At 54.6% G+C, this 15,038-nt stretch overlaps 1 protein-coding gene across 3 annotated transcripts in view; it reads left to right on the top strand.

Annotated features, from left to right (window-relative positions):
- The first annotated feature begins 1,895 nt into the window (after positions 1-1,895).
- Positions 1,896-15,038, top strand: part of CRMP1 (collapsin response mediator protein 1) — a 50,627-nt gene continuing 37,484 nt past the window's right edge. The window contains exon 1 of one of the 3 annotated variants that reach the window (XM_074321132.1): positions 1,896-2,408. In XM_074321132.1, the coding sequence (XP_074177233.1) occupies positions 2,028-2,408 (381 nt within the window). In that variant the 5' untranslated portion in view covers positions 1,896-2,027. Of the gene's footprint in view, positions 2,409-5,590; positions 5,678-5,916; positions 6,593-15,038 lie in introns of those variants that run through there. The other 2 variants (XM_074321138.1, XM_074321141.1) reach the window with 2 other exon arrangements.

Genomic DNA, 15,038 nt, shown 5'->3' on the forward strand with positions numbered 1-15,038 from the left:
TCTCTCCCCTACTATAATACAGACTTCTTGAAGGCAGGGACTTTATAAATATTAATCTGTGTGTTCCCAGCACTACTTTGTGTCTCAAGCACAGAAAAGGGACTTTCACTAAATGCCCACTGTGCTCCAGGCCTGGATGCACAGCAGTGAGATGTGAGGCATTAGGCAGCTGCTTCATTTCCCCCTTCCTGTTTCTTCATCTGCCCAGTGGGGAGGTAATACTACCTACTTACTGCACAGACCAGCTCGCTCTAGGGTTAAAAGACAGTAAATGTAGGGGGAGGGGTGTCAGCTGAGACCATGGAGCCAGTGTCCCCAGAGTCTTCAGTGCATGGGTCCCAGCAGTCACGGGAAGGATAATGTGAATCCTGCTGTCTGTCTGGGACTCCCAGAGGTTATGAGGACTGGTGCTGAAGGGACAGCTCCCAGCACGTGGTGCTGGGGTGGGGGGTTGGGCGCAGCCATGCTCGGGCTGTGGTCCCCACCCAGACCCTGACGCTGCGCGTCTGGACGCGCTGCAGAGGGGTTTGGCAGCTGGCGATTCTGCCCCTCCAGAAAGAGCACCTGGGACCACCAGGTCCCTGGAAACTCTTAGGATCCTCTGTTCGATAATAATCATGGAAAAAGGAGGGATGGTGTCTAAGAGACGCACACTGCTCCTGGCCTTGAAGGGGGGTTGAGGGGAACCCCAGCAGAGACCTCAGGCCACAGTACCCTCTATCCTGGCCCTAGTCAGAGGAAGCAAGCTGCAAGCTCCTGGCTCAGTGAGGGTAGGCTACCAGTATATCAGGGGGGTCATGGAAAGTGACCCCTAGAATGGGGAATATTTGTCTGGGTGACTGACAGCACTGCATGTGGTGAGTTATCTCTGTGTGTCTTCTTCTGGAGTGTTTCTATTATAGCTCTCGACTTCCCTTATTTCTGGTGTGGATCTGTGTGCGGGTGTCCTATTGGGGCTTATGTGTGTGGACTCACTTTGTGAGTTTGCCTTTGGCATGAGGGTGCGAAAATCTCTTTGTTGTGTGGTGTTGCAGGAGTGAACATCATATACGTTTGTGAGTCACTGGTTTGAGTGCAAGAGTGTATTTCCCTCGTGTGAGTGACTGTGGTCCTTGCATGTTCTTCTTACCTTGCTGTTTCATCCTTCCTGGCATTTAGCACTGCCCAGCGCGTGTGTGTGTGTGTGTGTGTGTGTGTGTGTGTGTGTCCCTCGTTAGAATGTCAGTTCCCAGAGGGCAGGGCTTGGTCTATTTTGTTCACAGTGCCTTCCCCCAGCAATGAAAAAGTGCTAGGCACTAGTGAATGGTCACTGAACAACAGCGCTGAGTGAATGAATGCTGTGTCCAATGTGTGGGTGTCTCCCCAGCTGTGCAGTCAATCTCGGTGTGATGCTGTGTACGCGTGGGGTTGGGTGACTGAGAATTTTTGGGTGTGTGTATATATATGTGTGTGTTAATAGACTCGGGATATGTGCAAGCATGTATGCGTGTGCAAAATTGTCTACGATGTGTGTGAACGAGCCTGTGTGTTTGGGAGAATGTGTGCCAGGATGTTTGTGCATCTTTCACGTGTTTGTATGGCGTAATTGTCTGGTGTGCTAGTACCAACCTGTGTGTGCCTCGGAGTGTGTACGTGTGTGCGTGTGAATACACGCGGCACCCATCCCTTGAGCCCGGCTCTCGGCCTGCGTGCGGGGAGTTGGGGTGCGGCGAGGGCACTGCGGTTCGGCTGCCCGCCCTCGGCGCTGCGGCTCGAGCACGTCACCGGCCCTCCCCGCCTCCGCCGTGGTCCCCGCCTCCTGGTCCTTTGTAGCCAGCCGCAGCGCTCGCCGCCAGCCGCTAGGAGGCCCCGCCCCGGCCCCGCCCCTGCCCCGCCCCGCCGCGCGCCCCGCCCCGCCCCGCCTCGCCCCGGGCCGCAGTCGTGCCTGGGCCGCCGCGGGCCCGCACCCAGCGCGGAGCGCGGCGTACTGCTGTGGCCAGGACCGCGGGCGGGCTGGAGCGCAGACTGGCGGCCGGCCTCGGACCGGTATGGCGGACCGGCGGCGCGCGTGGAACACGGAGGACGACCTGCCCGTGTACCTGGCGCGGCCGGGCAGCGCGGCGCAGACCCCGCGCCAGAAGTACGGCGGCATGTTCGCCGCGGTGGAGGGCGCCTACGAGAACAAGACCATCGACTTCGACGCGTACAGCGTGGGCCGCCGTGGCTCGGCGCGCACGCCGCGCAGTGCTGGCCGTCTGGACGCCGTCGGCCTGCCGGGCCCCGGCGGCAGCGAGGACACGGCCAGCGACGTGAGCGAGCCCTCGGGCTCGGCAGTCAGCTCTCCGGGAGAGCGCGACGAGCGGCCGCCCGCGCTGCGCATCCGCTGCCCAGCGCCCCGCGACCTACCACTCGGCCGGGACAATGGCCAGGTACCCTCGGGGCGATCGTGGGCCGGACGAAGGGGGCGGGGACCTCGGGGCTGCTGGGCGTGGGGTCGCTGGAGGGCAGTGCCGGGGTGGGGGTGCTGGGGCCGCTGCCCCCGGGCCTGGGAGAGCTACGGAAGGCCCCTCCCCCACTCCATCGTACTGGAGGTTAGGAGAGGTTGTGCGACTCGGTCAGGACTGACCAGCAGAGTTTACGAGGCTACAAAAGGTCCTTCGAGGTCCAGTCCTCCCTCCTCTTCTGCAGAAAGGGAGAGCGAGGTTCTGAGAGGGGAAGTAAGTTGGCTAAGCCACCACATGGATCCATAAAACGCGAAGCGACCTCTGGGATGAATTTAATCAGGGATCCTCATTCGCCGCTTTATGGAGAAAAAGGGCAGTTCCTTTCGGCATCCATCCATTCATTTAGTCATTCACTCAATAACTACAGGACACCTACTATGTGCAGGCGCTGGGATAGGTTCAGTGATATGCCTGTGGTCACACCACTCAAAGCTGGAAGAAGCCTCTTCTGAGTGCTCCCTCTGTACTTTCTCGGGGAAGGATTTGGTTAAAGATTTAGATCGTGGTGCAGATAGAAATGGGAACTGCTATCCCCAGCACCGGCATCTTCAGGGGCCCCACCTGAGTCCCACAGCACGACTCCGGTGTACTCACTTCACAAGGCAAGCTGCAGGCAGAGTGGGGTTTTGAACCCGGGTCGCTAGCTTTCCTAGACTTGAAGCCACCCCCACCCCCACCCCCAGTGTGGAAGCATCAAGGAGAGGTAAATCCAGGCCTTGGGCCCTGTGGCTCTTCTCCCTTGAGCTGGAGGTCGCCAGGGAACTGGGGCAGATGGATGGATAGAGGGCACAGCTTTGGGATGTATAGGTTAGGGACAGGGCCAGGTGCCTGCAAAACAGAAGTTGGAGCTCTCAAGGGCTCGTGAGCCTGTGGGCTTAGCCCAGAAGTAGATGTCTGAGCACTGCTCAGGTCCCACACCCCTGGTCGGTGCTGGGATCCTGGCTCAGCACCCCAGCCCCACCCCAGGCCAGGTTTGGCAACAGATTCATTGTGAGAACTAAATCAGTTAATGTCAGTAGGTAGTGAGCATTCAATAAATGGTCGTTGTTGAGTTTTATTATTTTTATTAACCCATCTCCCCTTAAATGCTATGGGAGGCATAAGTGAGCCAGGAGGAAGCAGAGCTTGATCTGGATAGAAATCTGAGAGGGCTTCCTGGATGAGTGGGGGTAGGCTGGCCTGTGGCTGCTTTGATGCAGTAGTAAGTCTCCTCTGTCCCTGTCGCCTCTGTCCCTCAGGCGGCTTTCTGTCCCCATAACTCGGGAACTCTCCATGGTTCTGAACCCGATGCCCCGCGAGGGCAAGGTCTACAGTGGGGGGCGGAGCGGGGAGGGAACGAGATATGAGAGCGTCCGGTCTCCTTTTTTCTACCCTTACTTTATCTCCCCCAGCCGACCTCGCTTCTTTGGTGGCCGACCTCGCTGGGGAGCCAGGCTTCCGAGCCCAACAGGGAGAGGCTTCAGGGTCACGGACGGAGAAGCCAGGCCCAGCACCAGGGAACACTGGTTTTCAGCTAAGGCACTCTCCCTCTTGAACCTCAGCTTCTCCATACGTGAAATGGGGGTGGCATTCTTCTCCCGGCCCCCCAACGTCCGGATACAGTGGTGTATCAGAGAGGCGAGGGCCTTTTGTGCAGGGCGGGAGCTGTCTGGAGCTGGTCGGCATCGCCCCGGGGCTCCGGAGCCTCTCCCACTCCTCCTTCCTCGCATCCCTCTGGCCTTCTCTGCCTTTTCTCCTTGGCTTCTCCGGGAGTGGACAAAAGGCGGAGCCTCTGGCGCGCAGAGGTGTCCGGAAACATTCGAGGTTTGGGACTGTGGAGACGAGGACCGCGAGGTCTCCCTGTGGGGAGCGTTTTACTTTCTGCGGACGGAGCGACCTAGGGGCTGGGGTTCCGGGGCGCGTCTAGTTGCTCCTGCGCTTTGCAGAGGGTGCCGGGGGCCTCCCCCCTCCCCTCTCAACGCCCATAAAGCTCTTTCCGAGGGAGGAAGGAGGGGTGTCTGCGGCGCAGGCGCACCGGTTTCCGAGGCCCAAGGCTGAGCGACTGCGGGGCTTTGTACCCGGGAAGTCTGCTTGGAAGCAGCGGTCTGTTTGGCCAATCGCGGGCCGGTGCCCCTCCCCCGGTACACACGTGGTTTTGTCCCCAGCCTTCCAGCTTCCCTGGCCAGACAGACCACTGGGGACGCCCTGACGCTTTGGACCTAGGACTTAACAACCCGGAAGAAGGGAGTGTAGGTGTCAGGGGGGAGGGAGAGTGTCCTCACTGGCAATTTCCGGTCATCAACAAGGATTTAGGACCCAGCTCAGAGCCCAGGATGAATGAATGTGTAGGGGAGTGAATGTGCTGTAGACAAGGGGTGCAGACACCTGGCTTCCAGATACTGTTTGCTGCAGCGAATATGCTTTGCACCTGAGATATCATTTTACCTCTGTAAGCCTCAATTTCCCACCTGTAAAATGGGAAAATTATAGCCTAGTGTTCCTAGAATACTAAGCTGCTTCTACCATGTGAACCTACAGCCCTATGTCCATTTTAAGGCCAAGGCGCCTCTGGCCTCCTGCACTGGACTGGAGGACTGGCCTTCAGGTGGTGGTGGAGGTAAGGGCTTCTGGCCCCAATCTGTGTGGTGGGGAGCTTCACCATGCCTAGCACACCCTCCCTCTGGGTGGCAACTTAGACGTAAAGAAGACGGATCTTTTTTAGCGCCTGCAGGTTTGGATTTTGTAGGCAGCAAGTGAGCGGTAGAGAAGGTTAGCGTTTTATTCTGCTTGAAGATTTGGGTCCACTGTCCACTGCTGGGGGGGGGGGGCTTGCTGAGGCTGCCCGCTTTTCTCCCTCTGAACTCTTTATTCCCCTCTCCTGTCACTAAGTTTACCTTTCCCGGAGCAACATCTAGATCATGTGTTGCTGGGGCTGGTGCCCACTCTCCACTGGGAGGCAGGATGTCCTGTCCTCCTCCTGTACCCCAGTCTGTTCTGGGGGCTGTGGGAACCTTCATGCCAATGCTCTGGCCCTCCAAGCAATCACTGGTGGCAAAGACTGGGGGATGACCTGGTGGCTCCAATGCCAGGGGCGTGCTGAGTGATGACGAGCTGCTGCAGAGGGTAGAGCAGGTCAGCTGTTCATGAGGAGCTCGTCTTTAGGATCCCTGCTGCACTCCCTGGGTCTGGCAGGGCGACTCCCGCTGAGACCTCTGGTAGGCTGGCTCCGTGATGGGGGTGGGGAGGGTGGCAGGGAAAGGCATTATGGAGAGGCCATTGAAGATGAGTCTGGGAGAATGGGTAAGCTTTTGTCTGGAGTAGGGTATTCCCGGAGAGGGTACAGCTTGAATGAAGGTTTGGAGTCTGAGATGGGGACGTTCTTGGTTATTCAGGGAGTGGCCTTAGGAAAGGACAATCAGAGTCTGGGGAAGAGAGCGGAGGGGGCGGTCTCTGAGCCGGATCGTGGAGAGCCTTGAAGGCTGCAGCAGCTTGGGCGGGTCCTCGGTACCGGCCCACATTCCCTCCCCCACGCAGCTGTTCCTGGGAGGCTCCAGGCGCGGGGCGGCACACCTGCGGCGCTGCCCATCCGAAGGCCGTCTCTGGCTTTTAAAAGAACCCTGAAAACCAACCCTTCCCCATTGCGAGAGCGAGGCTGGGATCCAGCCGAGGGCCTGTGCGCTGGGTGGAGGATCGGTGAGGCTAGGGGGTTGAGGGAGAGCGGGGGGCGGAGTGGGGTGGGGATCGGAAAAGAAGCGCTTCCTGGTTCCAGCCGAGAGGGGCGAATAGAGTTCGGCTCCGCGCCGCCGGGAGGAGCTGTCTGTCTGCAGCACCCTCCTCCCGCCCTCGCCCTCCCTCCTCCTCCCGCCCCCTTCGCGGAGCCGGGCGGTGCTGGCAGCCGGAGCAGCGGCGCGCGGGCCGAGAGCCGGGGCAGCGGGTGCGTGGGCAGCCGCGAGCGCCGAGCTTCCGTCCCTCTTCTCGTCCCTCCTGGGGTTTTTCACTGCGCCCGCGGGGAGCGGGACCCAGAGACAGCCGTACAGCGCGATAGACAGCCCACAGGTCCACCAGCCGGGCCGCAGGCACCAGAGGGGGCCATGTCTTACCAGGGCAAGAAGAGCATTCCGCACATCACGGTAAGCCGGGCCCCCGCCCCGCCCTGCTGTTCTTTGTGGGGTGGGGGTGGTCGCCGCCAGGGTCGGATCCGCCGGGGGACTGCAGGGGCGGCCCCCGAGGCTTTCTGCGACGCGGCGGGTGGGGCGGGGCCGGTCTCTCATTGCAGCCCCCTCCCCCAGCCTCTGGGGACAATGGGGGTGGGGGGAGTCCTGCCTGGCAGGGCGGGGCTGGAGCCTCGGGTCCTTCTCCCCGCGGGCTTGCAGCCCCCCCGCCCCCACGGGACGTGCTAGAGGATGGCGTGGACAGGGAGGATTCAGAGCTGAACAAAAGAGGGAGGGACGCGGGGTCCGAATCCCCTCCCCCTGCCTTGGAGCCTCCTGAGCGCGGCCTTCACGAGGTCCAGCCCTTGGATCTCGCTGCGGAGTTTCTTCCCTGTTAGAGAAAGGGGAAAGATCGACCGCCGACTCCCACTCCCAACCCATACTGAAGGAATGAAAGTCTGGACCTAGAGACTGCGCCATGATGGAGCAGCCCCTCCCATTCCTCACCGCAGCTAAAAATAACCAAATGGGGTGGCACTGGTGGCTGTAGCCAGGGAAGGGTTAACACTGGGCCGTGGGGATGGTAGTTGAGGCTGAGCAGTCTGCTGTGTCCCTCTGTCTGGCTGGAAACAAAGAATACCTGGTCCTTATGCTTTGTCTCTGGGTGGGGAGCTGAGGGCGTGGCTGTCTGGAAACCTGGCCTCAGCTCCCATTCCTTGCCTGGCACCAGAGTGAAACCAACGCATTCCTGAGGGGTGTGGACCCGTGAGCCTTGGGTGGTGGGTGCCAGAGCAGCCAGGTGCTGGGAGGCGGGGTTCTGGGCCTGATGGAATCCTCCCTCCAGGGTGATGCGTGAGCTTTCTCATTTACCCAGAATCCATGTTCAGGGATGACCCCAGGGCACCTGCAAGAGGGCAGCCGTAGGTAGGGGGAGGAAGCTGACATTTCCCACCTGTCTGCTCAGCATATTGCAGATCTTGTTTTATTGAGTCTTCTCAATACAATCTTTGAAGGAGGCTTTGTCTGTGTAAAGCTCCCAGAGGCTGGAGCACTGGTCGGGGTGCAGGTGCGGAGAAGGTTGGGGAAGAATTGGGCCCCTGTCTCCCCGGAACAGCCCTGCAACCTTCCCTACTCTGGTCTGTGTCTTCCCTAAGAAATCCCTTCCGTGGCCCAGCTTCAGGTCTTGCCAGCCAACCTTTGCTGAGTTCCCATCCAGAGGTGTGACTCTTGAGGGTGGGGACTACCTCTGAACCATCCTTAATCTCTGCCCTCGGAAATGGCGACGGGGAGGTGTAAGTGACCCATATCTGAACAGTGTGGTTAGCTAAGAACTGATGGCCAGGAACGTGGCTGCCTCAGGCTACGCAATGTGGGAGGAGAGTCTGGCACATTGGGATGAGCAGGTCCCTTTCTTGGGACTTTCTAACCTTGTTCCCCTGGGGCGGGGGGGGGGGAGAACTGAGGCAGGTGACAGAGGTGGGATGATACAGTGACTGATAAGTCAGAAGCTCTGGGGCCCTTTGTGGCCCATGGCAGGTCTGTGCCCCTCTCAGGACCCCAGTTTCCAAGAAACCTGAGCATCCAGGAGTGAAAACACTTTAGTGAGGGTTAGGCACATACTAGTAAAGTTTTCAGAACTGCTGGCTGATCTTTCTGCTTTAGTCCTTTGTGTGAAACAAGTGGTCAACCCATGTGTGAAAGGGAATTAAATGGAGTGATTGCAATAGCTTTAGTGGCATGGGGAGGAGAGATGCTGAAAATTATGCTTAGGTCTGGGGAAGAGGCTGTGGATCAGGGAGGCATTTGTGTTTCATTTGGTCCACGTAGCCCACCCAATCCAGAAAGATTGGTGGCTTAAAGGAGAAACAACAAACCAGAGAGGATGGTGTTGGATGGAGCGTGTTTGTAGGACCCTCAGCTTCCTCGGGGTTTTTGCTGGTAATGTACCTGTTGTGACAGGAACAAGAGTGCCATTCAATGGATGGGTGGGTGGGCCTGTGGCTTTCCAAAGGCTGCACCCTTAATCTGTTCAGTGATATTCATTTGGTAAGTTGATAATAATAAAAGCACTTGGTCTGTGCTGGACACCATGCTCGGTGCAAGGGAACATGGGCATGAGAAGGGCTTGGCCTTGCCTTCCCAGGGTTAAGCAAAGACTGACATTTCAGCCTGAAATTGCTACAAAGTGTGGGGGCTGTTATACGGGGGAGTACAGGAGGCTGGAGGAGACACGGCAGGGACAACCACCTAGTCCTGGGAGGGAGATGGAGGAGGGGGGCCCAGAGGCAAAGAAACTGAGGGAAAGTCAGCATCGTGGGAACACAACCTCTGCTTCCTCGTGCAGCTTGTCTTAGAACAAATCCCAGAGGCCGTTAGGATGATGTTGGCAGCCATGGTGTGTGTGGCCTGTGTAGGGACCCAGGGGCTTGAAAAAGGGCCAAGATACAGCTTTCAGCTGCATCCCCAGGTCCCACCTGCTTGATGTTGGGCCACTTCGTGCCCCTGGGAACCTCAGCTTTCTCATCTGAACAATGGGAAGAAGGTCCCAGCATTGCCAATGAATTCGGAGATAGGAGAGAGGACACTTGAGCAGAGGAGGAGAAGACACGTCCCAGGCAGGACACAGTATATGGACAAAGGCAGGGAGACAGCTGTGGTACGAAAACATCCTACCCATGTTGATTATGGTCGTGGTGTCTTTTCTTCTTTTTTTCCACCTCAGTCTTTTTCTGAGGTAATAGAATAAATAGCCTGTTAGAGAAGGGGAAACACTTAGCTTCAGCCTAGCCACGGATTGTTTAAAATATTTATAAGGCTCTCTTTCATGTGTGGCTTTTTAAAAAATTAATGGCACAACCGGGGATTAACTTGGCGAGAGCTGTTTCTCAGGCCCACTGTGGGGGTTAAGTGAGTCGGACTCCTGGGCGTGGCTCTGTGCAAACAAAGGCACATGGCTTCCTGGCCCTGCAAAAGCTCTTGGCTCCCACTCAGGCCCCCAGGGGGAAGCCCGCTCAATTGTGGGGGGCAGACGAGTGTCTACCATGATGGCTAAGAGTTATTATTGAAAACAAGAATCCATGAGTACTGACCATGTGCGATTTTGTAGTGTCACAGCATTCCACAGGATTTCCACGATCTCTCACTTGGTTTTCAGAGCAGTCCTGTGAGGAAGGCAGCCTACATATAATACCCCTATTTTCCAAAGATAATACCCCTATTTTCCTAAGGCTCATAGACACTTATTGTTATGTAAAGGTTCTGGCCTGTGGGGGAAGGTAGAACTGGGTTCAAAAGGGAAGGTAGACAGGCTGCTCCACTTGCTAAGAAAATATCTGATTTGAAATCTCAACCTCAATTTCTCTCTCTCTCTCTCTCTCTCTCTCTCTCTCTCTCAATATGTGTGTATGTGTGAGTGTATGCATTTGGTGTGTAAATGTGTGTATGTGTGTATTGTAAATCAAACAGTAGAGATGTTTGATCAAGAAGAAAGATCAAGTAAAAATCACATCAGACTGAATTAGTTACTCTCTGTGCAAATATGCAAAAACCATGTGAGGTCTGTTAGGCTTCTTCCTGAGGGTAGCATTCAGCCTATCTGTAGACATTCAGTGTATTTCCCTGCCTTTTTACACACAGGAGTTGAGATGCCCAGGGTGCTTTGTCATGCACAGTGACACCAGGTGGAATGGAGGTGAGAGGCAAGGCCCTGAGATGGAGATGAGGGACCCATGTATGAGAGGTGCTGGTAGAAAATAGGAAAATGCAAGCTATCCCAGCAACCAGGGGTCCCCAGCTCAGGTGCTGTGAGCACAGTGGCGTACTGAAAAAATCCTCTGCATATGTGCTGCTAAGTTTTGATCGGCGTTTAAAGTGGATCCTTGCTGCAACCAAGTCTACAAATTGTCCTGGTAACATGTATCAGGGGCAGCCCTGAGCGCTCACAGGCAGAGTGGTGTTGAATGGAGTCTAATTTTTTGTGAGTAAAAGGAAACTCTTGCCCTGGAAAGGGAGGATCAGAGGACTTTGCCCCTTGAGCACAGAACAGAACTGCCAGAGCAGTGGATAGCGCCAAGTGCTGAAAAGTAAGCAAGTGCAGTTAAGGAGCTTGCATTCATTCACGCCCCGTGAGACAGACACAGTCACTGGGCAGTAGGAACGGCATGGTAATGTTTGCTGACTGATGTGGTATTTTAGGTCTTTAATCCCTTTAAGAATGCTGCAAATTTTTATACTACAGCACTGCGCCCTTATCTGTAGGGGATACGTTCCAAGACCCCCAGTGGATGCCTGAAACCGCGGATATCCCAAATCCTAGCTAGACTGTGTTTCTCCTGTACAAACATGTGCTCCCTGGCTTCTCTTTGCATATCCAGATTGCCAGCAGCACCACTCTGGCGCTTTGGGGCCACTATTAAGTGAAGTAAGGGTGCCTTGAACACAAGGACACGACACCGCGATCTGGTACCCAGGATGGCTTCCTAGTGACTAACAGGTGCATAGCGCGTGGAGTGTGTGTGGATGTGCGGGATGGGACAGCATGGCACGGGATGTCATCGTGCTACTCAGAATGGTGCACAATTTAAAACTTAGGAATTGTTTCTTTCTGGAATTTTTCATTTAATATTTTTCATGTAATATTTTATGGACCATGGTTGACCACCGGTAATTGAAACCATAGAAAGTGAAACCGTGGCGGGGGTGGGGGGGAGAAACTACTGTATTTGCAAGTACATCGTGGACACAGAAAGGCTGAGATTCATCACCCTAGAGAGATGCAGTGATCAGATAATAATTTTGCTCTGAGAAAAGTGAATTGGTGGTGCTGGCTTGGGAAATGGCTTGGGATGTAGGATGCTTCACAGAGAGGCTGGTCTGGAAAATAAGCAAGCAGGTAAAAGGAGGGAAGTGATGGCTGTGGACATAGGGGGTTGCACTTCCCCACTCCTTTCTTGGGACTGTGGCCCAGGCACCTGGAACGTTCTCACCGCCCAGGCCCTTTGCCTCTGTATACGCTATGGCCATTCCTTGCGGAGACTTCTTTCTCCGGGGGCTGGGATTGTGAGCACTGCCGCCTCAGTACCTGTGGTTTGTGTGCTTGGCTGTGAATGCTGGGAGGATGGGCCAATGCCAGCTTCTCCCGGGTGTCTCAGGAACACTGTGGCGTGCTGGAGACTCACAGCAGCCCCCTGCTGTGTGAGTAGATGAGTGAGGACCAGATGGCAGGCTGCCGCTTCACTCAGTGAGGTGTTGCCACTCTGGCACCTGACTTTCCTCAACAAATGTCCTATCTGTACATGTAGCATTTAGGTAGTTGCCACCCAGAAGGAGATGAGGATGGCATGGAAGGTTTTTGGAGCTAAAGAAAAAACAAACAAACAGGCCTCCTAGTGGTCCTTTGGCAGTGGGAAGAGGGCGGAGCTGACTGACAATGGGCTTGGCGGCATTTCACACAAAAGCAAGCTTTTACAGTAAGAACCTTCCATGCACAAATTGGATTCATCAGAGTCCACTTCTCTCCAGAACCTTGACTGAGGAAGCTACTTGGTGTCTGAACTTGGGGTTAATTCCATGGGAAGACTCAATGGAGCTGAGGCAGAGCAAACAAGTGGGTGTTTGGGAGATTTTGTACCTCCCTGAATTATGCTGCGCGTGCTTTTTATTATACACGATTCGTACACTGTTAGGGTTTAAACCCTAACAAAATCTCAGCAAATATGTGATTTATACAACATCAAAGTTGGAAGGAACCTTTTAAATTATGTAAAATTTGTTGCTTTTGTGCGTTTAAGGAGGTGGAAAAGAGTGCCCATTGCTTCTCCCCCATCCGCACCTCCCCTCTAGTGTAGGCATTCCAAACCTTTTTTTTGTTTTGCATACCTCCAGTGACAGGGAGGTCACCACTTTACACTGCAGCCTGCTTTACTCTGGGACAGTTCTGTTATTGGAGAGCTCTTCTGTATGTGCAGTGAGAGTCTGCCTTTTGCCCTCAGAATTTTCATGGGTTCCTTCTTCTGCCACACTGATGTTCCTAGAGGCTCTGGAAGATATTTCAAAGTCACCTAGGACCTTCTCTTTTGCAAAATGGCCCCAGTTCTTTATTCCTCATGTAGCACAATTTCCAGGTACAATGTTTGGATTTTTCTTTCCATGTGTTTTCTTTTCCTTCCCTTTCCTTTTGCTTTTTGCTGCCCCTGATTTCTGGGCATGCAGAACAAAATGGGTTCCCAAGTAAAAGTTAATCATTGGGCACCTTTTAAACCAGTTTAAAAACTTTCCAAGGTCATCAACTCTTTTGACAAGTGGATAAAAACAATGGAAACTTTTGCAGACACAGAACATTTGGCATAAAACATTGGATTGCGTAGGCCATGTTTGGTGTGTCGAGTGCTTTTATGGATTGTCCTAAGGAATCCTGTGATGCAGGTGCTTGGATCAGTTCCATTGACAGACGAGGCACACAGAGGTTAAGTGTTTTGCCACAGGTGGTCCAGCTACGAAGCTGTGTGGACCTCACCGTCTCATGGGAGAAACAGATATAAAAACGAGCCGGCAGACCAAGTGTCGTGAAGTCATGAAACAGTGCTAACCGGAGGTGCAAGCCACGTGCTGTGGGAATTCCAACAGGTGACAGCATGTGTCTGAAGTCAGGACACTGCGCCTGACAGGGTGAGTTGGGAATCAGTGGGCACAGCGGGTGTGGTAGGAAATCCAGGCAGCAGGACGGCCACAGGATCACACGGGGCGGTGAGCGTGCCATTTGGGGAGGCAGAGTGTGGTGTGAGCAAACGAATATGGTGGCACAGCAGTCAGGCCTGGGAGAGCCTAGGAGGGCACACTGGTCCTACATGAGGACAGCTGCTGAAGGGTTCTAAGGAGAGGCCTGCCATGGTTGTACTGTGTTTAAGAAAGGTCACTGGCTGTGGAGTGGAGGGGACAAGACAGGCAGGGGGGCCTGACCTGGGGCAGGTGCAGTGGGAGGTGGAAATCAGCAGGTGCGTCTGAGGACGTTTCTGAAGCAGGTGCAATGGATCTAGAAAAGAGCTGGGTTTGGGGTGTGAGAGGCTGGAGAAGTTGAAGATGGAACTGAGCAGGTTGCAAGGACTTGAGAAAATCAGGCACTGTTCTAAGTGCTGTCCCCGTGTTAATTCATTTAACTTTCAAAACAGCCCTCTGCGTTATAGACAGGAAACCAAAGCACAGAGAGGGGACCTTGCCTCAGGCACCGGGATGGGTAAGTGTGGGGCCAGGTTAGAATGCAGGCAGTCTGGCCTCTGCCCTAGTGCCCTTCACCCGCAGACAATACTGCCTCTTTGTTAAATGAGATAGTAAGTGAAAGCACCTGGCTCCCAGGGGCGTTGTCAATGTTTATTCGGTGAGTAGGTCTCACGTTTAATATCTTACTGCTGGAGAGCCCTTTGCAACCTTCGGAGCCCTTTAGTCTGCCTTACTCCCTTTTGGTCACAATCACAGCAATCCTGTCAGGAGGGAAGATGAGGTGCGTGGTGTTGGGAATGTTCTTGATAAGTAGCTGAATGGATAGGTGTGGTCTGTGCTCACTCATCCCCATTTTGCAGAGGAGAAAACTGAGGCCCAGACATGTTAACCAGGTGCAGTGAAGAGAACACTGGGACAACCACCAGAGGGCACTGGGCTGTCACTTTGTAGGTAGCAGATGACACTAGGTTCAAATGCATCTCCACCATCTGGCTGTGTGACCTTGAGCAAGTGACTTCACTTTTCTGAGTTTCCTCATTTGTAGTAATCGCACCCACTTCTTAAGGGGACTTAAGAATTAAAAAGGGAAGCCCATGTAATGCCGAACTGATACTTACTAGGCACTCAAGAATGTGATTTTTCTTAAAGGTAAAGGATTTCTGTTCAGATTGCTTCATATCAGGAGAAAAGCAGAGACCAGGAAGCACCGGAGTCTGTAGACTAAAGGCAGGTGTAGCCAGTGTCCTCCTCCTCCCGGCAGCTGAAGGCCTTGCCCACTCCTGGGCACATGACAGAGGTCTGTTCTTTGAAAACCAGGCACTCACTCCCTCAGGGAGTGCTTTCTGAATACCCAGCAGGTACTATGGGCCTGAGCTCTCGCATCTCACCCGTTATAACTGCAGTTGTCATGGAAATGTGCCTGAGCTTGCAGAAAAGGCCTGCAATCCATGGGAACTGCCTGTATTCCTGATTCATGAAGGAGGAAACTGCCACCATGGCCCCTACTCAGAGTGGAGAACAAATGTGTGTTAATTAGATTCCGTGTCAGGCCTGTCGTCACTTCCAGGGCTGCTTTCCTGGAAAGTGGGGCAGAGGGCCTCCGGCTGACAGGCCGTCCCCTGAGGCAAAATCAAAGGAAAATGGGCTGGTTTTCTGGGAATAAATACGAGCGTGCAGTATGGCAGCTCTTGCTGCTGCAGGGAGGCTGGAT

This window comes from Rhinolophus sinicus, linkage group LG02 (genome assembly GCF_036562045.2).
Source record: "Rhinolophus sinicus isolate RSC01 linkage group LG02, ASM3656204v1, whole genome shotgun sequence".
In the NCBI taxonomy this organism is placed as follows: domain Eukaryota; kingdom Metazoa; phylum Chordata; class Mammalia; order Chiroptera; family Rhinolophidae; genus Rhinolophus; species Rhinolophus sinicus.